Source organism: Acinonyx jubatus, chromosome E2, assembly GCF_027475565.1.
Source record: "Acinonyx jubatus isolate Ajub_Pintada_27869175 chromosome E2, VMU_Ajub_asm_v1.0, whole genome shotgun sequence".
NCBI classification, from domain to species: Eukaryota; Metazoa; Chordata; class Mammalia; order Carnivora; family Felidae; genus Acinonyx; species Acinonyx jubatus.
In genome coordinates, this window is record NC_069396.1 from 58019200 (window position 1) to 58037654 (window position 18455).

Below are 18455 nucleotides of genomic sequence, written 5' to 3' on the forward strand. Positions count from 1 at the left end.
GAGATAATCATAATTTTTATCCTTTGTTTTATTAGTGTGGTGTATCACATTGATTTGCTAATATTGAAACATCCTGTATCCCTGGAATAAATCCCACTTGGTTGTACTGAGTGAGCCTTTTTTTTTTTTTATTTTTTTAAACGTTTTATTTATTTTTGAGACAGAGAGAGACAGAGCATGAACGGGGCAGGGGCAGAGAGAGAGGGAGACACGGAATCGGAAGCAGGCTCCAGGCTCTGAGCCATCAGCCCAGAGCCCGATGCGGGGCTCGAACCCACGGACCGCGAGATCGTGACCTGAGCTGAAGACGGACGCTTAACCGACTGAGCCACCCAGGCACCCCCTGAGTGAGCCTTTTTAATGTAGTGTTGAATGCAGTTTGCGATTATTTTGTTGGGAATTTTTGCATCTATGTTCATCAGGGATATTATAGTTTTTTTGTGTGTGTGTATGGCACTTTGATTTTTGGCATCAGGGTAATGCTGGTCTTGTAGAATGTATTTGGAAGCTTTCCTTCCTCTTCTGTTTTTTAGAATAGGCTGAGGAGAATAGGTGTTAACTTTTCCTTAATTGTTTGGTAGAATTCACTTGCCAATCCATCTGGTCCTGGACTTTTGTTCATTGGAAGTTTTTTATTGCTGATTCAGTTTCATTACTAGTCATTGAGCTCTTCAGATTTTCTATTCCTGATTCAGGTTTGGAGGATTGTATGTTTCTAGAAATTTATCCATTTCTTCCATGTTGCCAACTTTGTTGGCATATAATGTGGCGTTAGTTGTTACTTCTTTCACTTCTTTTTTTTTTTTTACGTTTATTTTTGAGAGAGAGACAGACAGAGACAAAGTGTGAACAGGGGAGGGGCAGGGAGAGAGGGAGACACAGAATCCGAAGCAGGCTCCAGGCTCTGAGCTGTCAGCACAGAGCCCAACATGGGTATCAAACCCACAAATCATGAGATCATGACCTGAGCTGAGGTCAGACACTCAACTGACTGAGCCACCCAGGTGCCCCTTCTTTGATTTCTGATTTTATTTGGATCCTCTTTTTCCTTGATGAGTCTGGCTACAGGTCTGTCAATTTTGTTTTTTCAAAGTACCTTCTCCTGGCTTCATTGATCTTCTCTGCCATTTGTGTATCCTCCTTGGTGAAGTATCTGTTCAGATCTTCTACCTTTTTTTAATTGAGTTTAATTTCTTGTTGAATTTTAAGAGCCCTTTGTATATTCTCGATAGAAATATTTTATCAGGTATGTAATTTTAATAATTTTTCCCCAGTCTGTAGCTTGTCTTTTCCTTACCTTAACAAGATTTTCTCAGAACAAAGGAAAGTCCAGCTTATCATTTTTCTTTTGTGGATCAGGCTTTTTATACTGTATTGGAAAAACTCTTGATCAAACGCAATGTCCTATAGATTTTCTTCTATCTTTTCTTCCAGGATTTTATAGTTTTGAATTTTACATTTAGGTCTGTAATTCATTTGGACTTGATTTCTGTATAAGATCTGAGATCTGAATCTACGTTTTTTTTTTTTCTATATAGACTTCCAGTTGTCCCAGCACCAGTCATTGAAAAAAAAAGTCCTTTCTGCACTGTGCCTTTGTCAAAAAATCAACTGACTGTTTTTGTGTGGGCATGCCTTCTCTACTATCGACTTAGAGATACATAATTTCTCACTGCTTGTAAGTCTTTATTTGCATTGAAATTCAGGATATATCAGGTGAATATAGGTTAAGATTATCATATCTTATGAAATAATTGTTCCATTTTTTATTAGGTAAAGATATCACTATCTGTCATCTTGATTTTTGCCTTAAAGTTGAACTCATCAGGTACCGTAACTATGTAAGCCTTAATTGGGACATATTTGGCTTATTTAATTTTTTTCAACTGGTTTATACCAGGTATCTGTATCTTCATCAGGAGTCCTTTCCTGGATACTCACATTGGATATGTTTTATTATGTATCTCCACCAGGCGTTGTCAGAATTAGGGTTAGAAAAAATTCTTCCAAGGACTATTTCTTACTTACACTGAATTTTATTGTCATCCTTCTCATGATCGTTTCAATAAAAAGGTGAGAAGAGATGAGTCTGGTCTAAAGAACTTCCTGCCCTCATCCCCATTCCCCCCAAAACTAGCAAGGTACTATACAAAAACTTAGTTACAATTGATTTTTTTTTTCTTATAGCTTGGTACTGCCCTGAATTTTTCACAGGTTCCATATATTTCTTGTTACTGGTAATTCTCTCCTTGAAGATTGACATCTCTGTCCTGGTCAAGATGGCGTCATCTTTCTTTTCTGATTTTGGCCTGATGTGGTACCTGGAGGAGCTCAAAAAGGATGAGTTCAGAAAATTTAAGGAGCTCCTAAAACAGGAGCCTCTGAAGCTTGGACTCAAGATAATTCCCTGGACTGAAGTAAAGAAGGCAACACGGGAAGATCTTGCAAACCTGCTGATGAGGCATTACAAGGAACAGCAAGCATGGAATGTGACTTTCAGTGTCTTTAACAAGATCAATAGAAAAGATCTCTGTGAGAAGGCAAAGAAAGAGATCACAGGTGAGAGGGTCTGGGGTTGTGGGATGGGGACAGGTTCCTCATAATGAAGATTATGCCATGATGCTGATAAACGTTCTCTACATGTCTACCTACAGCAGGTCCAGAATCTATGATGGGACAGTGTTACCCTTGTAGATAGAAAGTAACTTAATTAGGACCTCATGGTTAGACGTGGTAAAATGTGGGTGGATATCCTGTCCTAACCTGTGCTGCACTTCTGTCTGGATTACCTGTAATTTTGTCCTTGGCAGAGAACTTGTGTCCAAGCAGAAACTCCAAGGTGATATTGTACTGTAGGAACTATAGCTTTGACCCATTAGCAATGACACCATCTGCTGTGGGTGGTCCACTGAGCTGACGGTAACTGGTGTGGTAGTGTGTTTATTCAAGACTGCATAGAGTGCCAGTGGTCAGTGAGATTTCGAAATCATTGCCACATATGTGTGTGTTTTAATATTCAGCAAGCAATAGTTCATGTCGGAAAATCTGTGACCTATAAGCAGTATCATCTTAAGGGCCAATATTTTTTTTGAGGGAAGCGTGTCTTTTGTTCAGAACTTTATTGAATTGTGGACCATTTTATACCCTCATCTGCCCAGATATCAGCACTTCTTGTGACCTCTGAGTTTGCACTACCACCGTCTGTATTTGTGTGTATCCTATCCACATACAATGTGGGCTCTTGGCAACTTCATTACATCTTTATAGTAGCCCCGTTGGAGCATTTAGATATTGGAATACATTCCATTTTACTGTAAGTTTTACTTCATTTTTATAATTACAGTTAGGATATCATGTTGACTGTTTAATTACATTTGTGGGAAAGTTAAATGAGGCACAAATGTCCTTTCAGATTAGTTTTGTTTTGTTTTGTTTTTAGACAGAACACAGCACACACTGTGTGCTGTGAGAGAGAGGGGGAGAGAGAAAGAGAAAATGAGAATCTTTTTTTTCACTATATGAAATTTATTGTCAAATTGGTTTCCATACAACACCCAGTGCTCATCCCAAAGGGTGCCCTCCTCAATACCCATCACCCACCCTCCCACCTCCCTCCTACCTCCCTCTTATGCTTTGGCTCTCTCCCACTCTAACCTCTTTTTTTTTTTTTTTTTTGAAAATGAGAATCTTAAGCAGGCTCTGCACTCAGCATGGAGCTCAATGTGAGGCTTGATCCCACAAGCTTGGGATCATGACCTGAGCCAAAATCAAGAGTTAGACACTGAACCAACCAAGCCAATCAGACGTGCCATGTCCGTTCAGATTAGAAAAGATATGACACAAGATTACTCAAAAGGGAGGCCATTGGGTCTAATAAGATGGAGAACCACTTAATTTCTAGTGGGACACTGATGGTACAGTCTTGACTTGGCTCCATGTGGCAATCCTACACCCATTCTCAAACCATATCAGAGATGAGGAGCTACAGCAGAGTCCATGGACCAACAGAGGTTCACACCTGAGATCTTCTGCCTGCCAATCCCATGCACTCCCAGGACGCAGACCAGAGGGGGTAGAATAAAGCAAAATACTTGTGGAGATCCTGTGGACTCCTGTTTTAATTGCCTCCTTTTTATACCCTGCTGGTGGGGGAAGGATTCCCACCTTTAGGTTATGAAGATGACTAAACCCGTAATCCCCAACACTGTACAGGTGAAGTCAACAGCAGTGTTTCAGCACATAGACTCACAGCCACATATAGTCAAAACACCACCACATGGGGCCCCATGATGACTGCACTTAGAAACAGAGTGAACAACCAGGGGTGTGGCAGGCAGTTTGTGGTACTGAAAGAGTGGGTGTGCCCTGAATCCCTGGAGGATGTGAATGTGAATAATTCTATGACTCTCAGGAAACTGAAACCCACTACTCAGGGATAAACATGAATTAAGCCTGATTCCTTAATAAACAGATTATTTAGCTAGGGGACCATATCTGTGGGCACAAAGTAGGGAGGGGGACTTAAGTTTAGGACATTCCAGTCTCTTCCTCCACAACTTTACCACATATCAAGGCAAGACATAATACTGCATCTTAATTTAAGGTCTGACACCTGAGCTCCTTGCACAAAATTGTCAAGTGATGGAGGACCATGCTGGAGAGGCAAATGCCAGGCAGGTGCTCCCTCTAAGGGTTAAACTGGTGGGTGACCTCTTGCCCATGGCCATGGCACCAGAGGCTGTGGTCATAGAGAGTGGGTTGCATGAGGTCCGCCTCCCCTGGATCTTCCAGGTGGGAATATGTGCCTTCCCATGCACACCTTTGCACCACTACCCACCTTCATGCTGTGTCGTAGACCAGAAAGACCCCTGGTCTTTCTCCTCAGGGCTGTGTAGAGGTTTGAGCCTCACGCACTGTCCTCTCGATACCTCCAGGGCCTCATCACAATAGGAGACCAGTCATCCCTGTCACCATGCTTCTGCTCCTCTGCTCCTCTGCTCCTGTTGGTGTAAGAGAGACTGAGGGTTGCTTTGAAGAATAAGCACTCACTCCATTGGGTAATGTTGAACCATCCTGGCAATACAACCTGTAACATTAGTCAGCTTCTGGTCTGCTTCTAATCCATGCCATGGACTTGTAACCAGAGCCTCGTATTTTGTTGTGTGGATGTGAATGTAATTCCTGCTGCTCCACTCTTGAAAGATGCTTTTGATCTGTACACTCCTATCTTCCTCCAGTTCCGGAAAAGTCTGCCCCATTACATTTGAGTCTCTTCTGACTCTTCTCTCCTTCTGTAATGCCAGTTGAATGTATGTCACACCTTAAGGGTCACTTGTACATTTATCCTGGTAGCAGGCATTACCTTTGTTTTGCATATTTAAGGTATCAGTGGGAGGAGATAGCCATTCTGACTTACCATCATGTTTTCATCTTCAACGTTCAACTCCTCACCAAGATGTGCATAGATGAGGCTTTGTGTTCTCCCTGTTTGGGGTGCTTGCACCTGTTGGGAGTACTTGCACCTGTCTGAGGTGCTGTTGAGATGCTTGCACCTGTTAGAGCTGCTAAGCTTGGACCTGTGTCTTGGTAGCATTCCTCATTCCTCAGTCTCAGCCATCATATGAAAATACTGCTTCTGTCCCATTCTTTGCTCCCTTCTGGGACTCTGCTGACACATATTAGACCTTTACACTGTGTCTCCTCAGTTACTTCTCTGTGTTTTAGACTGTGTGTTTATTTCTAATTTTCTTAGTCCTTAATCCCCTTTTCAGCTATTTCCAATCTGCTAACAAACTCATCTATTGATTTCATAAACTCAGCTAATCTATTTTATGGATATAATTTCCCTTTGTTTTTCCATTCCTTCCTATCTTCTTTTTTATTGAACACTTTAAGTTAGGTTCATTTTGAGACAGATATTAAAGTAAATATTTTTCTTTTTTTTTTCAACGTTTTTATTTATTTTTGGGACAGAGAGAGACAGAGCATGAACGGGGGAGGGGCAGAGAGAGAGGGAGACACAGAATCGGAAACAGGCTCCAGGCTCCAAGCCATCAGCCCAGAGCCCGACGCGGGGCTCGAACTCATGGACCGCGAGATCGTGACCTGGCTGAAGTCGGACGCTTAACCGACTGCGCCATCCAGGCGCTCCGTTAAGTAAATATTTTTCTAATGTGTTTCCCACCCCTCCTTGTTTTGGTCCTGTGGTTTTTGTCTCCCAGCATGCTTGGAAATTTTGAGCACTGGGCTTTCGATACAATACATTGCAGAGGCTACTGAGGCTCTGCAAGATTATGTTCTTCCAGATCAAGTGGAATTGCTTCTGGTAACAGATGAATATGTCCTTAATAGTGCAGATTGAAATAATTCAAAGCCAGGCTGTGTTTTGTGAGGAATATTTTGTTGCTAGTTTCCCCTTCTTCCCAGATGGTCCATCCAGTATCCCCTCATGCCTGACGTGTGCTGAACTTCTGAACCCATCATTTGTCCCCCAAACCCTTGAACCTGGCAGGAGTTTGACTTGGCTTATTAGCCTCTTAGCCCTTAATGTCTATTCAGGTTCAAAGCCTCTTTAGAGGAAAATGCCCCAAGGAAAACAGACAAGTGCTAAGCTCTCCTTCTTGGCCTTTCCCTCTGTCTCCTGTATCTTGGCTTCTCAAGAACTTTCTGTTTTCATAGCTCTTTAGTGACCTCACATAATTTTTCCTTTTTTAATCTTTTTAAATATTTACTTTGAAGAGACAGCCAGCATGAGCAGGGGTGGAAGAGAGGCAGAGAGAGAGGATCTGAAGTGGGTTCTGTGCTGACAGCAGAGAGCCCTGTGTGGGGCTCGAACTCATGAACTGTGAGACCATGACCTGAGCCAAAGTTGGGACACTTAACCGACTGAGCCACACAGGCACCGTTTAACATTTTTGAAAGAGCGAGCAAGTGCATGAGTGGGGGGTGGGAGGGGCAGAGGGAAAGAGAATCTTAAGCAGGCTCCATATTCAGTGTAGAGCTCAACACAGGGCTTTATCTCACAACCCTGGGATCATGATCTGAGTCAAAATCAAGAGTAAGATGCTCAACTGATTAAGCCACCCACGCACTCTGACTTCACATAACTTTTTTATTATTATTATTTTTAATATATGAAATTTATTGTCAAATTGGTTTCCATATAACACCCAGTGCTCATCCCAACAGGTGACCTCCTCAATACCCATCACTAACCCTCCCCTCCCTCCCACCCCCCATCAACCCTCAGTTTGTTCTCAGTTTTTAAGAGTCTCTTATGTTCTGGCTCCCTCCCTCTCTAACCTTTTTTTTTTTTTTTTCCTTCCTCTCCCCCATGGGTTTCTGTTAAGTTTCTCAGGATCCACATAAGAGTGAAACCATATGGTATCTGTCTTTCTCTGTATGACTTATTTCACTTAGCATAACACTCTTGAGTTACATCCACGTTGCTATGAAAGGCCATATTTCATTCTTTCTCATTGCCACATAGTACTCCATTGTGTATATAAACCACAATTTCTTTATCCGTTCATCAGTTGATGGACATTTAGGCTCTTTCCATAATTTGGCTATTGTTGGAAGCGCTGATATAAACATTGGGGTACAAGTGCCCCTATGCATCAGCACTCCTGTATCCCTTGGGTAAATTCCTAGCGGTGCTATTGCTGGATCATAGGGTAGATTTATTTTTAATTTTTTGAGGAACCTCCCCACTGTTTTCCAGAGTGGCTGCACCAGTTGGCATACATTTGAGTTAATTTAAATTGAATAAGAGATTTCATTCCTCAGTTACACCAGTCCCATTGAAGTTGCTGAATAGGTACATGTAGCTAGTGGAAGACCTAAATTTTTCAGTAGGGAACAAAAAAGTACTAAAAATACACATTCAACAGGATTCGGTTTCTTATTAAAAAAAATATGGCTAAACAAATGTCTTGTGGCATGAATCATAGGCACTAAAACCAAATTTTTGGTGCTGCTTTTGGTTGGTAGTGGTGAATGAAATTATTAATAGTTTCTGTGTTTTAACAATTTCTGTTTGTTTCTTGTCATCTTGGAAGTGTTTTAGGAGTTTCTGAATTTCCCCTTTGTGTGTCTCTCCTCAGTTTCCTTCTTTGTAATTTTTTTTTTTTTTCTAGAGTGAGGGTTGAATGTCAAACCTTACCAGAAACATGATCTTCCCTAATCCAGGTCATTAAACATGCTGTTGGACATAGAACATGTTGAAAGAGTCACTCCAATATATTTTTTGGAACAGAAGGCAGAATTGGCCTTCAGATTGGACCTGCCAGGGCATGGCAGATAATGGTTGCAATCTTTAAAAAATTTTTTTTTAATTTGACGTTTATATATTTTTGAGACATAGAGAGACAGAGCATGAACGGGGGAGGGTCAGAGAGAGAAGGAGACACAGAATCTGAAACAGGCTCCAGGCTCTGAGCTGTCAGCACAGAGCCCGATGTGGGGCTCGAACTCATGGAGTGTGAGATCATGACCTGAGCCGAAGTCGGTCGCCCAACCGACTAAGCCACCCAGGCGCCCCGATAATGGTTGCAATCTTAATGACACTCACATGGGCCTGTTGAAATCAGTGAGCCTCTCACAACTCTGTTTCAAAAAAAAGTGGGGGGGGAGAGGGAAGGGCAAATTCTCTACCTTAGTGCACCATTGTGGGCATGAGGAGTGCTATGCAAATACTATCATGCTCAGAACCTGATAGAGAATTAGGCTTATAAGACATGATGGTGCTTATATGTAGGTGGGAATGACTTGTTGGTGTCTTCGTTCTCAACCACAGGAGATATCATCATCCCTTTCCAAACTGAAGTGCAAATCTGACAAATGCCTCCTATTCTAAATCCCTTCATACTATGTGTTATGCTCCCACATGCATGGTCTCTTATAGCTTGTGATCTTCACAATCTCCCTATATGAGGTAGCTCAGCCTTACTTTCATTTACAACTGAGAAACCTGAAGCTTGGGGAGATTCCTTCCTTCCCCAGATCACATAGCTATGAGCAGCAGATGCCAGACCTCCACACAGGCCACTGAACTTCTGAGTTCAGCGTTCTTCTTCTTATTTTTAATGTTTACTTATTTTGAGAGCGAGAGTGAGAGAGCACAAACAGAGGAGGAGCAGAAAGAGGGAGAGAGAATCCTAATCAGGCTTCAAGCTATCAGCGCAGAGCCCGACTCGGGACTCAAATTCTTGAACAGTGAGATCATGACCTGAGTCAAAACCAAGAGTCACACACTTAACCAACTGAGCCACCCAGGTGCCCCAGTTCAGGGTTCTTTCTATAAAAAATCTCTCAAGTGTCCCAATATGCAGAGTTTTGTCACTGTTGTTTTTTTCATACTGTCTCTGCCACAACTACCCCTCTCTGCCATTTGTAGTGGGAAGGTAGCTATAGACAACATGTAAACAAAGAGCATGGTGGTGTTCGAGTGAAATTGTATTTATAAAACAGGCTGTTGTCCAGCTTTGGCCCAAAGACTGCAGCCTGCAGACCCCGAGAAGATGCATTTTTAGAAGAAAAATTGCAGGGTCAAAAAGGATATATAATATATGATGAGCATTGAGTTTAACTTGGAGATGTTGTATGTTTCTTTTTTCCTCTTGTTCTCACTCAGGACACACAAAGTTGTACCAAATGCACGTGAAGGAGAAATTCAACAACATGTGGCTCAGAGAATCTATCCCCAGGATTCAAGATCACTTACATCCTGAACTCACCCAGAGAGAACGTGAATGCTTGGAACTGTTTTTTGCTCCTAAGGAAACTGGGAAACAGACACGGACGGTGCTCCTCAAAGGAATACAAGGGATTGGGAAGACAACATTCCTGATCAGGCTGATGTTGGCCTGGGTGGAGGGTAACCTCTACCAGGAGAGATTCTCCTATGTTTTCTACCTCTGCTGCCGGGAAATGAAGCAGTTGACAGAGACCAGTTTGGCTGCACTCCTCTCTAGAGGCTGGTCTGACTCCTTGACTCCTTTTGTGGAGATCCTGTCCCAACCAGAGAGACTCTTGTTTCTCATAGACAGCTTCGAAGAACTGAAATGTAGCCTGAGTGAACCTGAGTCAGATCTGTGCAGCGACTGTATGGAGCAGGTGCCAGTACAGGTGCTCCTGAGCAGCTTGCTGAGGAGGAAATTGCTCCCCGAGTCCTCGCTGCTCATCACTGCTACACCTGTGTACCCCCAGGAAGTTGAGGATAGGTTGGAGTGCCCAGAAATTAGAACACTCCTGGGATTCAGTGACAGTGATAAGAAGATCTATTTCTGCTCTATGTTTCAAGACCGGAATAGAGCCATGGAAGCCTTCAGTTTCATGAGAGAAAATGGGCATTTGTTTATCATGTGCCAAATCCCCATCCTTTGCTGGATTGTGAGCACTTGTCTGAAGCAGGAAATGGAAAAGGGGAAAGACCTGGCGCTGACCTGCCGACGTACCACCTCTCTTTATAGCTCTTTCATCTTTAACTTGTTCACGCCCAAGGGGGCTAGCTGTCCAGATGAGCAAAGCCAAGGCCAGTTGAAGGGCTTGTGTTCCCTGGCTGCAGAGGGTATGTGGACCAACATGTTTTTGTTCAGTGAAGGGGACCTCAGGAGAAATGGGTTAGTTGATTCTGACATCTCTACGTTGCTGGACATAAAGGTTCTTCAGAAGTGCAAGGAGGAGGAGAACTCCTACATGTTTCTCCATGTGAGCATCCAGGAGTTCTGTGCCGCCATGTTCTATTTTCTCAAGAGCCACATGGACCATCCTAACCCAGCTGTTGGATGTAGAAAGGCTGTGCTATTTACCTATTTGAAGAAAGAAAAGGTACATTGGATTTCTTTGGGGTGTTTCATATTTGGCCTTTTAAATGAAAAGGAACAACAAAAGCTGGATACAGTTTTTGGCTTTCACCTGTCCCAGGAGATACAGCAGGAATGTCACCAGCACTTGCAGCGCATAGGTGAGAATGAGCATCTTCAGAAACAGACAGATTTCTTGGCATTGTGTTACTGTCTGTTTGAGATGCAGAATGAAGGTTTTGTGCAGTGGGCAATGGACTTCTTCCAAGATGTTCACTTTACCATCACGGACCACGTAGACTTGCAGGTTTCTGCCTACTGCTTAAAATACTGTTCCAGTTTGCAGAAGCTTTGCTTCTCCACCCAGAATGTCTTTCAAGTGGGAAATGCAGACAGCTCTGTGTGAGTCCATCTAATTGCTTTCTTTCTGTTATCTTTTCAGCATTTGTCCACATTTCCAGGTGGGCTTGGCTGATGGCATTTTTATTATAGGATTGTCATTGCTTCTGTCAAACAGACCTTAGCTCAGGTCCTTGTGTGACTGTTTATGAACTACATGACCTTGCCCATGGGATTTCCCTTCTTTGTTGAAGTTGCCTCACTAAATGTAGGGCAATAATGTTAACTACGTTGTGAGGTATTGTGGAGATTGAATATGAGAATCCATGTGTGTTTCTTATACTTTTCAATATGGTTCGTATGTACTTAAAATTAGCATCATTCTCAAAGGACCACACTCACATCCTTTCTTGAATTCCCAGTTAAAAATTACCTTTTAGGGTGTTGTATGGAAACCAGTTTGACAATAAATTTCATATATTGAAAAAAAATTACCTTTTAAAATTTACTCTAGAAATCTTATAAATTTTAACTAAGTGCTCCTGAAAATCATATGAGGTAGATTCTTATCATGTTACAGATGGGGAAACTGGAGCAAAAAGATCCTGTAGGCTGGCCAAGTTAGGAAGTTGTGAAGGCTAGGTTTGAGCCTAGGCTATATTACTCAAGACTCACTTACAGCTGGGATGTCCTGCCCCAGTCTTAAGTATAAAACTGCCCATATATAGGGCAAGGTTCCTCAACCTTGGCACTATTGATATTTTGGGAGGGATAATTCTGTGTTGGCAGGGGGTGAGGGGAAGCTTTCCTGCGCATTGTAGCATGTTTAACAGCATCCCTGGTTTCTACCACTAGATGCCAGAAGTACCCCTCCCATAAGTTGTAGCAACAAAAAAAGTCTCCGGATATTGCCTAATGTTGCCTGGGCAGAGGGGACAACAGTCCCCTCGGTTGAGAATAATGAATATAAAACTTACCTGATGGATGTTATTCTGTCTACTTAAAGGTTGGGCTATGTCAGAGTTTTTATGTCCAGGAAGATAATTTTTTCTTATGTTATGAATTGCTTGGGTTGACAATATCCTGGAAAACACATCCTTTCTCCTTTCTTACAGGTCAAGTTACAATATCCTCTGTTGGCATGATATCTGCTCTGTGCTCACTACAAATGAGCACCTCAGAGAACTCCAAATGAGTCACAGTATCCTCAGTGAGTCAACCTATGTAACTTTGTGTAATCAGCTGAGGCATCCCAGCTGTCACCTTCAAAAGCTTCAGTAAGTTGGGGATCCTCCTAGACTTGAGTCTCTGGTGTAGATAACAAATTGGTCCCACCGCACTTTTAGGTGAGGCCAACTGCATAATCAAAGAATTATAATCAGAGCAGATTTCCACATGCCTATTTCTCTTGCTGTGTCACCTTTTACTGCACTCATCACATTAAAATGTGTTTCTCAAGGTCACAAAGCTATGAAAGGGAAAATCTGGGTTCTGAACTTCAGAGCTGGTCAACTGCAGAGCCTCTTCTGGTGGCCACCACACTTGCTGCTTCTAAAAATGCTTAAGGAGCATTATGTCAACCAACATTTGGGATCCAGCTGGTGTCAGACTTTTACTAAATCCCAAGGATAAAGTAGGGGTAAGAATTATGGTCTTGACCTCAAGGAACACTATGGTCAGGTGTGACTTGGCTTGTTTCCTCGCCATGAAATGTATAGACATTTCTGAGTGGGAGGTGCACATGAAAGGATGAGAGAAAATCCAAGATTCTGGTTGTCTGGAAAGTCCTCCTAGTCGAGGAGTTTAGACTACCTTCTGAGAGGACATGGAACTTATGGATTCCAGAGAACAGGAAGGATATGCAAGAGTGGTATTGTCTGAGAATTGGTCTGGCACAGGTGTCTAGGTGTGCTCCCCTTGCCGTAGTATGATGTTGTCTTGTCCATGTCTGTGGATCTCTGGCATCTAAATAGGAGTATGTGACTCTTTCTTGGCAATAAAATGTGAGCAGAAGTATGACTTTTATACAAAAGCCTTTAAGAGACCAGAGTTTCTATATGTGCATTCCCCATTTGCTAGTGGAATGTTGAAGTCACAAGACAGAGGGAAACCAGCCAGGTCTGTACTTACACAGTGGAGTGTCAGGTCATTAAAATTGAACTTCATCAAAATGGAAACACCTGCTTTAGTAAGTCTGGAGTTGGGCATAAGACTGCATTTCTAACAAGTCCCCAGATGATGCTGAGATGTGGCTTGTCCAGGAGCCATGCTTTGAGAAGGATGTAGAGCAGTGACTTTGTAATATTTTCTGCATGTTAAAACTATCCAAGGATGTTTTAAAAAGTTCCTCGTGCCCAAGTCAAGCCTCCAAACCAATTTATCAAAATATCTCCCATGGGATTTCAATGTACATCCAAGGTAGAAAACTATTGGCTTAAAAGAAACCCCTCCCCTCCAAACATCAGTAATACCTGCGTGGAAACATTACACGAGGGAAAAATAAACATTGTGCTAACCCATTTAAATTTGGGAGTTTTTAACATGGATGGTATTTCATTAGGGTGTCTCATTCTTGGTGGTGGAGCACTGTCCTGTACACCGTAGGATGTTTAGTAGCATCCCTGACTTCTACTCACTAGCTGCTAGCAGAACACATTCACATACCCCAGCAAAACAGAGATGTCTCCAGACATTGGGCCATTTTGCCCTCATAGGGGCTGGTCGGCAGATTGAGAACCACTAAGCTACACGACTGAGTTGTGAAATTAGAGATCTGAGAGCTAATTAGAGGCCATAGTTCAAAGACAGGTGCTCAGGCTGTGTTCTCAGGTTTTGTTGGATGAAACGTCCCCAAAATTTTCTTTACTTTTGCAGGATGAATAATGTTACCTTCGCTGGTGACAGTTGGCTTTTCTTTGAGGTGCTCACTCATAGTCCAGATTTGAAATACCTGAACCTCAGTGGTACAACACTCTCGTGCAATGATGTGAAGTTGCTCTGTAATGCCCTGAACAATCCAATGTGCAATGTAGAAGAACTACTGTAAGTTTTTATGCTCCCCAGGATCACTGATGTGATCCCAGAGGGGATTATATACTTTTTTTTACCTGTCTACTTTCATCCCCTTTTCTATTATTCATACACAAACATAATCTCCTGTGCATTTGAGGATAGAATATGGAGGTTAGAATATGGTACAACCACTTTGCAAAACATTTGCCTGTATTTGGCTTTCATAGGTTCTGGCATTCTGTATTACTAAAATCCCACTTCTAGGTGTACATTCAACAGAGTTGATGTATAAGTTTGCTGAAAAAGAGTTACTAAAAAACATACATGGCAAGTATCCATAATACCTGAAAAATGGAAATATCTACTAACAGTAAGTTAAATAAGAGAATTCTCATTCCCTGAGAATGAATCTACAACTATAAGCAACAGTTTGGATGAATCTCAAGCCAAACTTGAGAGTAGATTATATGATTTTATATAAAGTTAAAAGATGGGCAAGACATGGTATTAGAGGTTAGGATAGCGACAGGAGGTGATAGATATGCTGTTTCTTGACCTGGATACTAGTAACACAAGTGTGTTCAGTTCGTGACCATTCATTGGCCAACACTTAGCACTTATGTACTTTTCTGTGTGTATATGACACTTCAAGAATTGTTTTCAATCAAGTAATGATTCCAATACTTAACCTCTATTGACCTTCAGTAGTACCCACATTTTTTTAGTGTGTTTCTACTTATTTTTTTTCAATATATGAAGTTTATTGTCAAATTGGTTTCCATACAACACCCAGTGCTCATCCCAAAAGGTGCCCTCCTCAATACCCATCACCCACCCTCCCCTCCCTCCCACTCCCCATCAACCCTCAGTTCGTTCTCAGTTTTTAAGAGTCTCTTATGCTTTGGCTCTCTCCCACTCTAACCTCTTTTTTCTTTTTCCTTCCCCTCCCCCATGGGTTTCTGTTAAGTTTCTCAGGATCCACATACGAGTGAAACCATATGGTATCTGTCTTTCTCTGTATGGCTTATTTCACTTAGCATCACACTCTCCAGTTCCATCCATGTTGCTACAAATAGTACCCACATTTTCAAATGCTTTCTCTAGTTGCCCATCAACCAAATACACAAAGACCCAAACCCATTTGTTAATAACAGCTTTATCAAGATACAATCCACATAACCATAAAACTCACCCCTTCCATATTAAGAATATACCAAGTGGTCTTAGTCTATACTGACAAGAGTATGCAACCATCACAACGATCTGATTTTAGAACCTTGAAAACAAACTCCATACCTATTAGCACTCACTCCCCATTGCCTTGTTGCCCTGGCAACCACTAACTTTTCAGTCTTAATGAATTTGCCTATTCTGGACTTCTCATTTAAATTAAATCCTACAATATGTGGTCTTCTGTGAGTGGCTTCCTTTACTTAGTAAAATGTTGTCAAGTTCATCTAAATCATGTTTTGTACCAGTATTTCTTTCCTTTTTATGGCTGAATGATATCCCATTGTGTGGATATACTACATTTTGTTTACCCGTCTGTTAATGTGTGTTTAGGTTATTGACACCTTTGGCTGTTGTGAATAGTGTTGCTATGAATATTAGTGTTTAAACACCTGTTTTCAATTTCTTGGGTATATAATTAGAAGTGGAAATGAGTCATAATTTCATGTTAACATTTTGGGGTAACCACCACAGTGTTTTCTACAGTGGCTGGACAATTTTACATTCCTACCAGAAATGTATGAGGGTTCTAATTTCTCCATATCCTTACAAATACTTACCTTCCATTATTTTTATTGTAGCCATCCAGCAGGTTTGATGTGGCATCTTATTCTGGTTTTGGTTTGAATTTTCTGAATGACTAATAATGTTAAATCTTTTCATGTGATTGTTGGCAATTGTATGTCTTGGGAGACATGTCTATTCAAGTCCTTTGCACATTTTTAATTGGTTTGTTGGTCTTTTTATGTGATGAGTTGTAATACAAGTTATGTGCAAGATACATAATTCACAAATTTTTTCTCCTATTCTATGAATTGTCTTTTCAATTTTTTATAATCAGTGTTATATTAGTTTCATACGTACAATATAATGATTCAACAATTCTATCCATTTCTCAGTGCTTAAGATAAATGTACTCTTAATTTATCTTTTCTCTAATTTCATTTATCTTTTCACTTGAATTTTAAAACTACGTTTATTTATTTTGAAAGAGAGAGCATGCCAGCACAAGCAAGGGAGGAGCAGAGAGAGAAGGGGAGAGAGAATCCCAAGAAGGCTCTGCACTGGCAGCTCAGAGCCCAATGACGGGTTTGATCCCACCAACCATGAGATCATGACCTGAGCTGAGATCAAGAGTCAGATGCTTAACCAACTGAGCCACCCAGGCACCCCTCTTTTCACTTTTTTAATGGTGTCCTTTGAAACACAATTTTTTTTAAATTTTTTAGTTTTTCTATATGTCTTTATATTTAATTGAAGTATATATAGTTCACATATTTAATTTCAGGTGAACAACATAATGATTCAACAATTACATACATTACAAAATGCTCACCATGACGAGTATAGTTACCCTCTGTCACACTACAAGGCTACAACAATATTATTGACTATATTCCCTATGCTGTACTTACATTTCCATGACTTTATTTTATAACTGGAAGTTTATACCTCTTAAGACCATTTATCTATTTTGTTCATCCCTCCATCCCCACTTCCCCTCTGGCAACCAGTCTGTTCTCTGTATTTAGGTCTGGTGTTGGTGTTGGTGGTGGTGGTATCTTTTTCTTTGTCCATTTGTTTAAGTTCCACATATTAGTGACATCATATGGTATTTGTCTTTCTCTGACTTATTTCACATAGTACTATACCCTCCAGGTCCGTCCATGTTGTTGCAAATGGCAAGATTTCTTTTTTATGGCCAAGTAATATTCCAGTGTGTGTGTGTGTGTGTGTGTGTGTGTGTGTGTGTGTGTGTGTGTACCACTCTTGTTTATCCATTCATCTATGTATGGATAATTGGGTTGCTTCCATATCTTGGCTGTTGTAAATAATGTTTTAGGGGTGCTGCATATCTTTTAAATTAGTGTTTTTGTTTCTAATTTGAATACCTAGTAGTGAAATTACTGGGTGGTATGGAAATTCTATTTTTAATATTTTGAGGAAACTCCAAACTGTTTTCCATAGTGGCTGCACCAGTTTACATTCCCACTAATAGTGGATAAATGTTCCCTTTTCTCCACAGCCTCACCAACACTTATTTTTTGTTGTTTTGATACTAGCCATTCTGACAGGTATGGGGTGGTATCTCATTGTGGTTTTGATTTGTATTTCTCTGATGATGAGTGATGTTGAGCATCTTTTCATGTGTCTATTGGCCATCTGGATGTCTTCTTTGGAGAAGTGTTTCTTTGGTGTTGAGTTGTGTGAGTTTTTTACAGATTTTGGATATTATATCCCATAAGGGGTTGTCATTTGCAAATATCTCCCATTCAGTAGGTCGCCTTGTCATTTTGTTGGTTTTCTTGCTATGCAAAAGCTTTTTGGTTTGATGTAGTCTCAATAGTTTAATTTTGCTTTTGTTTCTCTTGCCTGGGAAGACCTATCTAGAAAAATGTCATTAAGGCCAATGTCAAAGAGATTACTGCCTATGTTTTCTTCTAGGAGTTTTATGGTTTCACATCAGGCATTTAATTCATTTTGGTTTTGTGTATGCTATTAATGCTGGAAAAACTGGACCACTTTCTGTTTGTTGAAGAGACTGTATTATCCCCATTATGTATTCTTGCCTCCTCTGTCATAGACTAATTGACTATATAAGTGTTGGTTTACTTCTGGGCTTTTTATTCTGTTCCATTTTTTTATGTTGAAAGGTAGTTTTCTTCTGCCTCTTGTGCTTTTGATGTCCTATCTAAGAAACCATTGCCCAACCCAAGGCGATGAAAATTTACTGCCATGTTTTCTTCTAAGAGTTTCAACTCTTATATTTAAGTCTATGATCCATTTGGAGTTATTGTTTGTAGGTAGTGTACAGTAAGTCAACCCCCCCCCCTTTTTTTAATCCTTGAAAATAATACCCTAATGCTAGAAACAACTTTTTTAAACCAAGCTTTGACACAGAATCATCTTAGAAAAATTTTAGGAGCTACAGACTTGGTAACTTGCCAATTACATTTTCATTTCTTAACAACTAATTGTTTACATCTTTATTCTATCACCTCTGGACCTAGTTTATACCTTTTCTGTGGCAGCCAGAGGGAGAGTGGCTGAGGTAATAGAAAACCATAA

The 18455-nt window shown here is 40.9% G+C and overlaps 1 protein-coding gene across 1 annotated transcript in view; it reads left to right on the plus strand.

Annotated features, from left to right (window-relative positions):
- The first annotated feature begins 2279 nt into the window (after positions 1-2279).
- The window catches only part of NLRP4 (NLR family pyrin domain containing 4), a 29792-nt gene continuing 13616 nt past the window's right edge, over positions 2280-18455 (plus strand). Inside the window, exons 1-4 of the mRNA XM_027037248.2 lie at positions 2280-2559; positions 9635-11207; positions 12260-12421; positions 14019-14186. Coding sequence (XP_026893049.1) covers positions 2280-2559; positions 9635-11207; positions 12260-12421; positions 14019-14186 — 2183 coding nt within the window. The remainder of the gene's footprint in view (positions 2560-9634; positions 11208-12259; positions 12422-14018; positions 14187-18455) is intronic.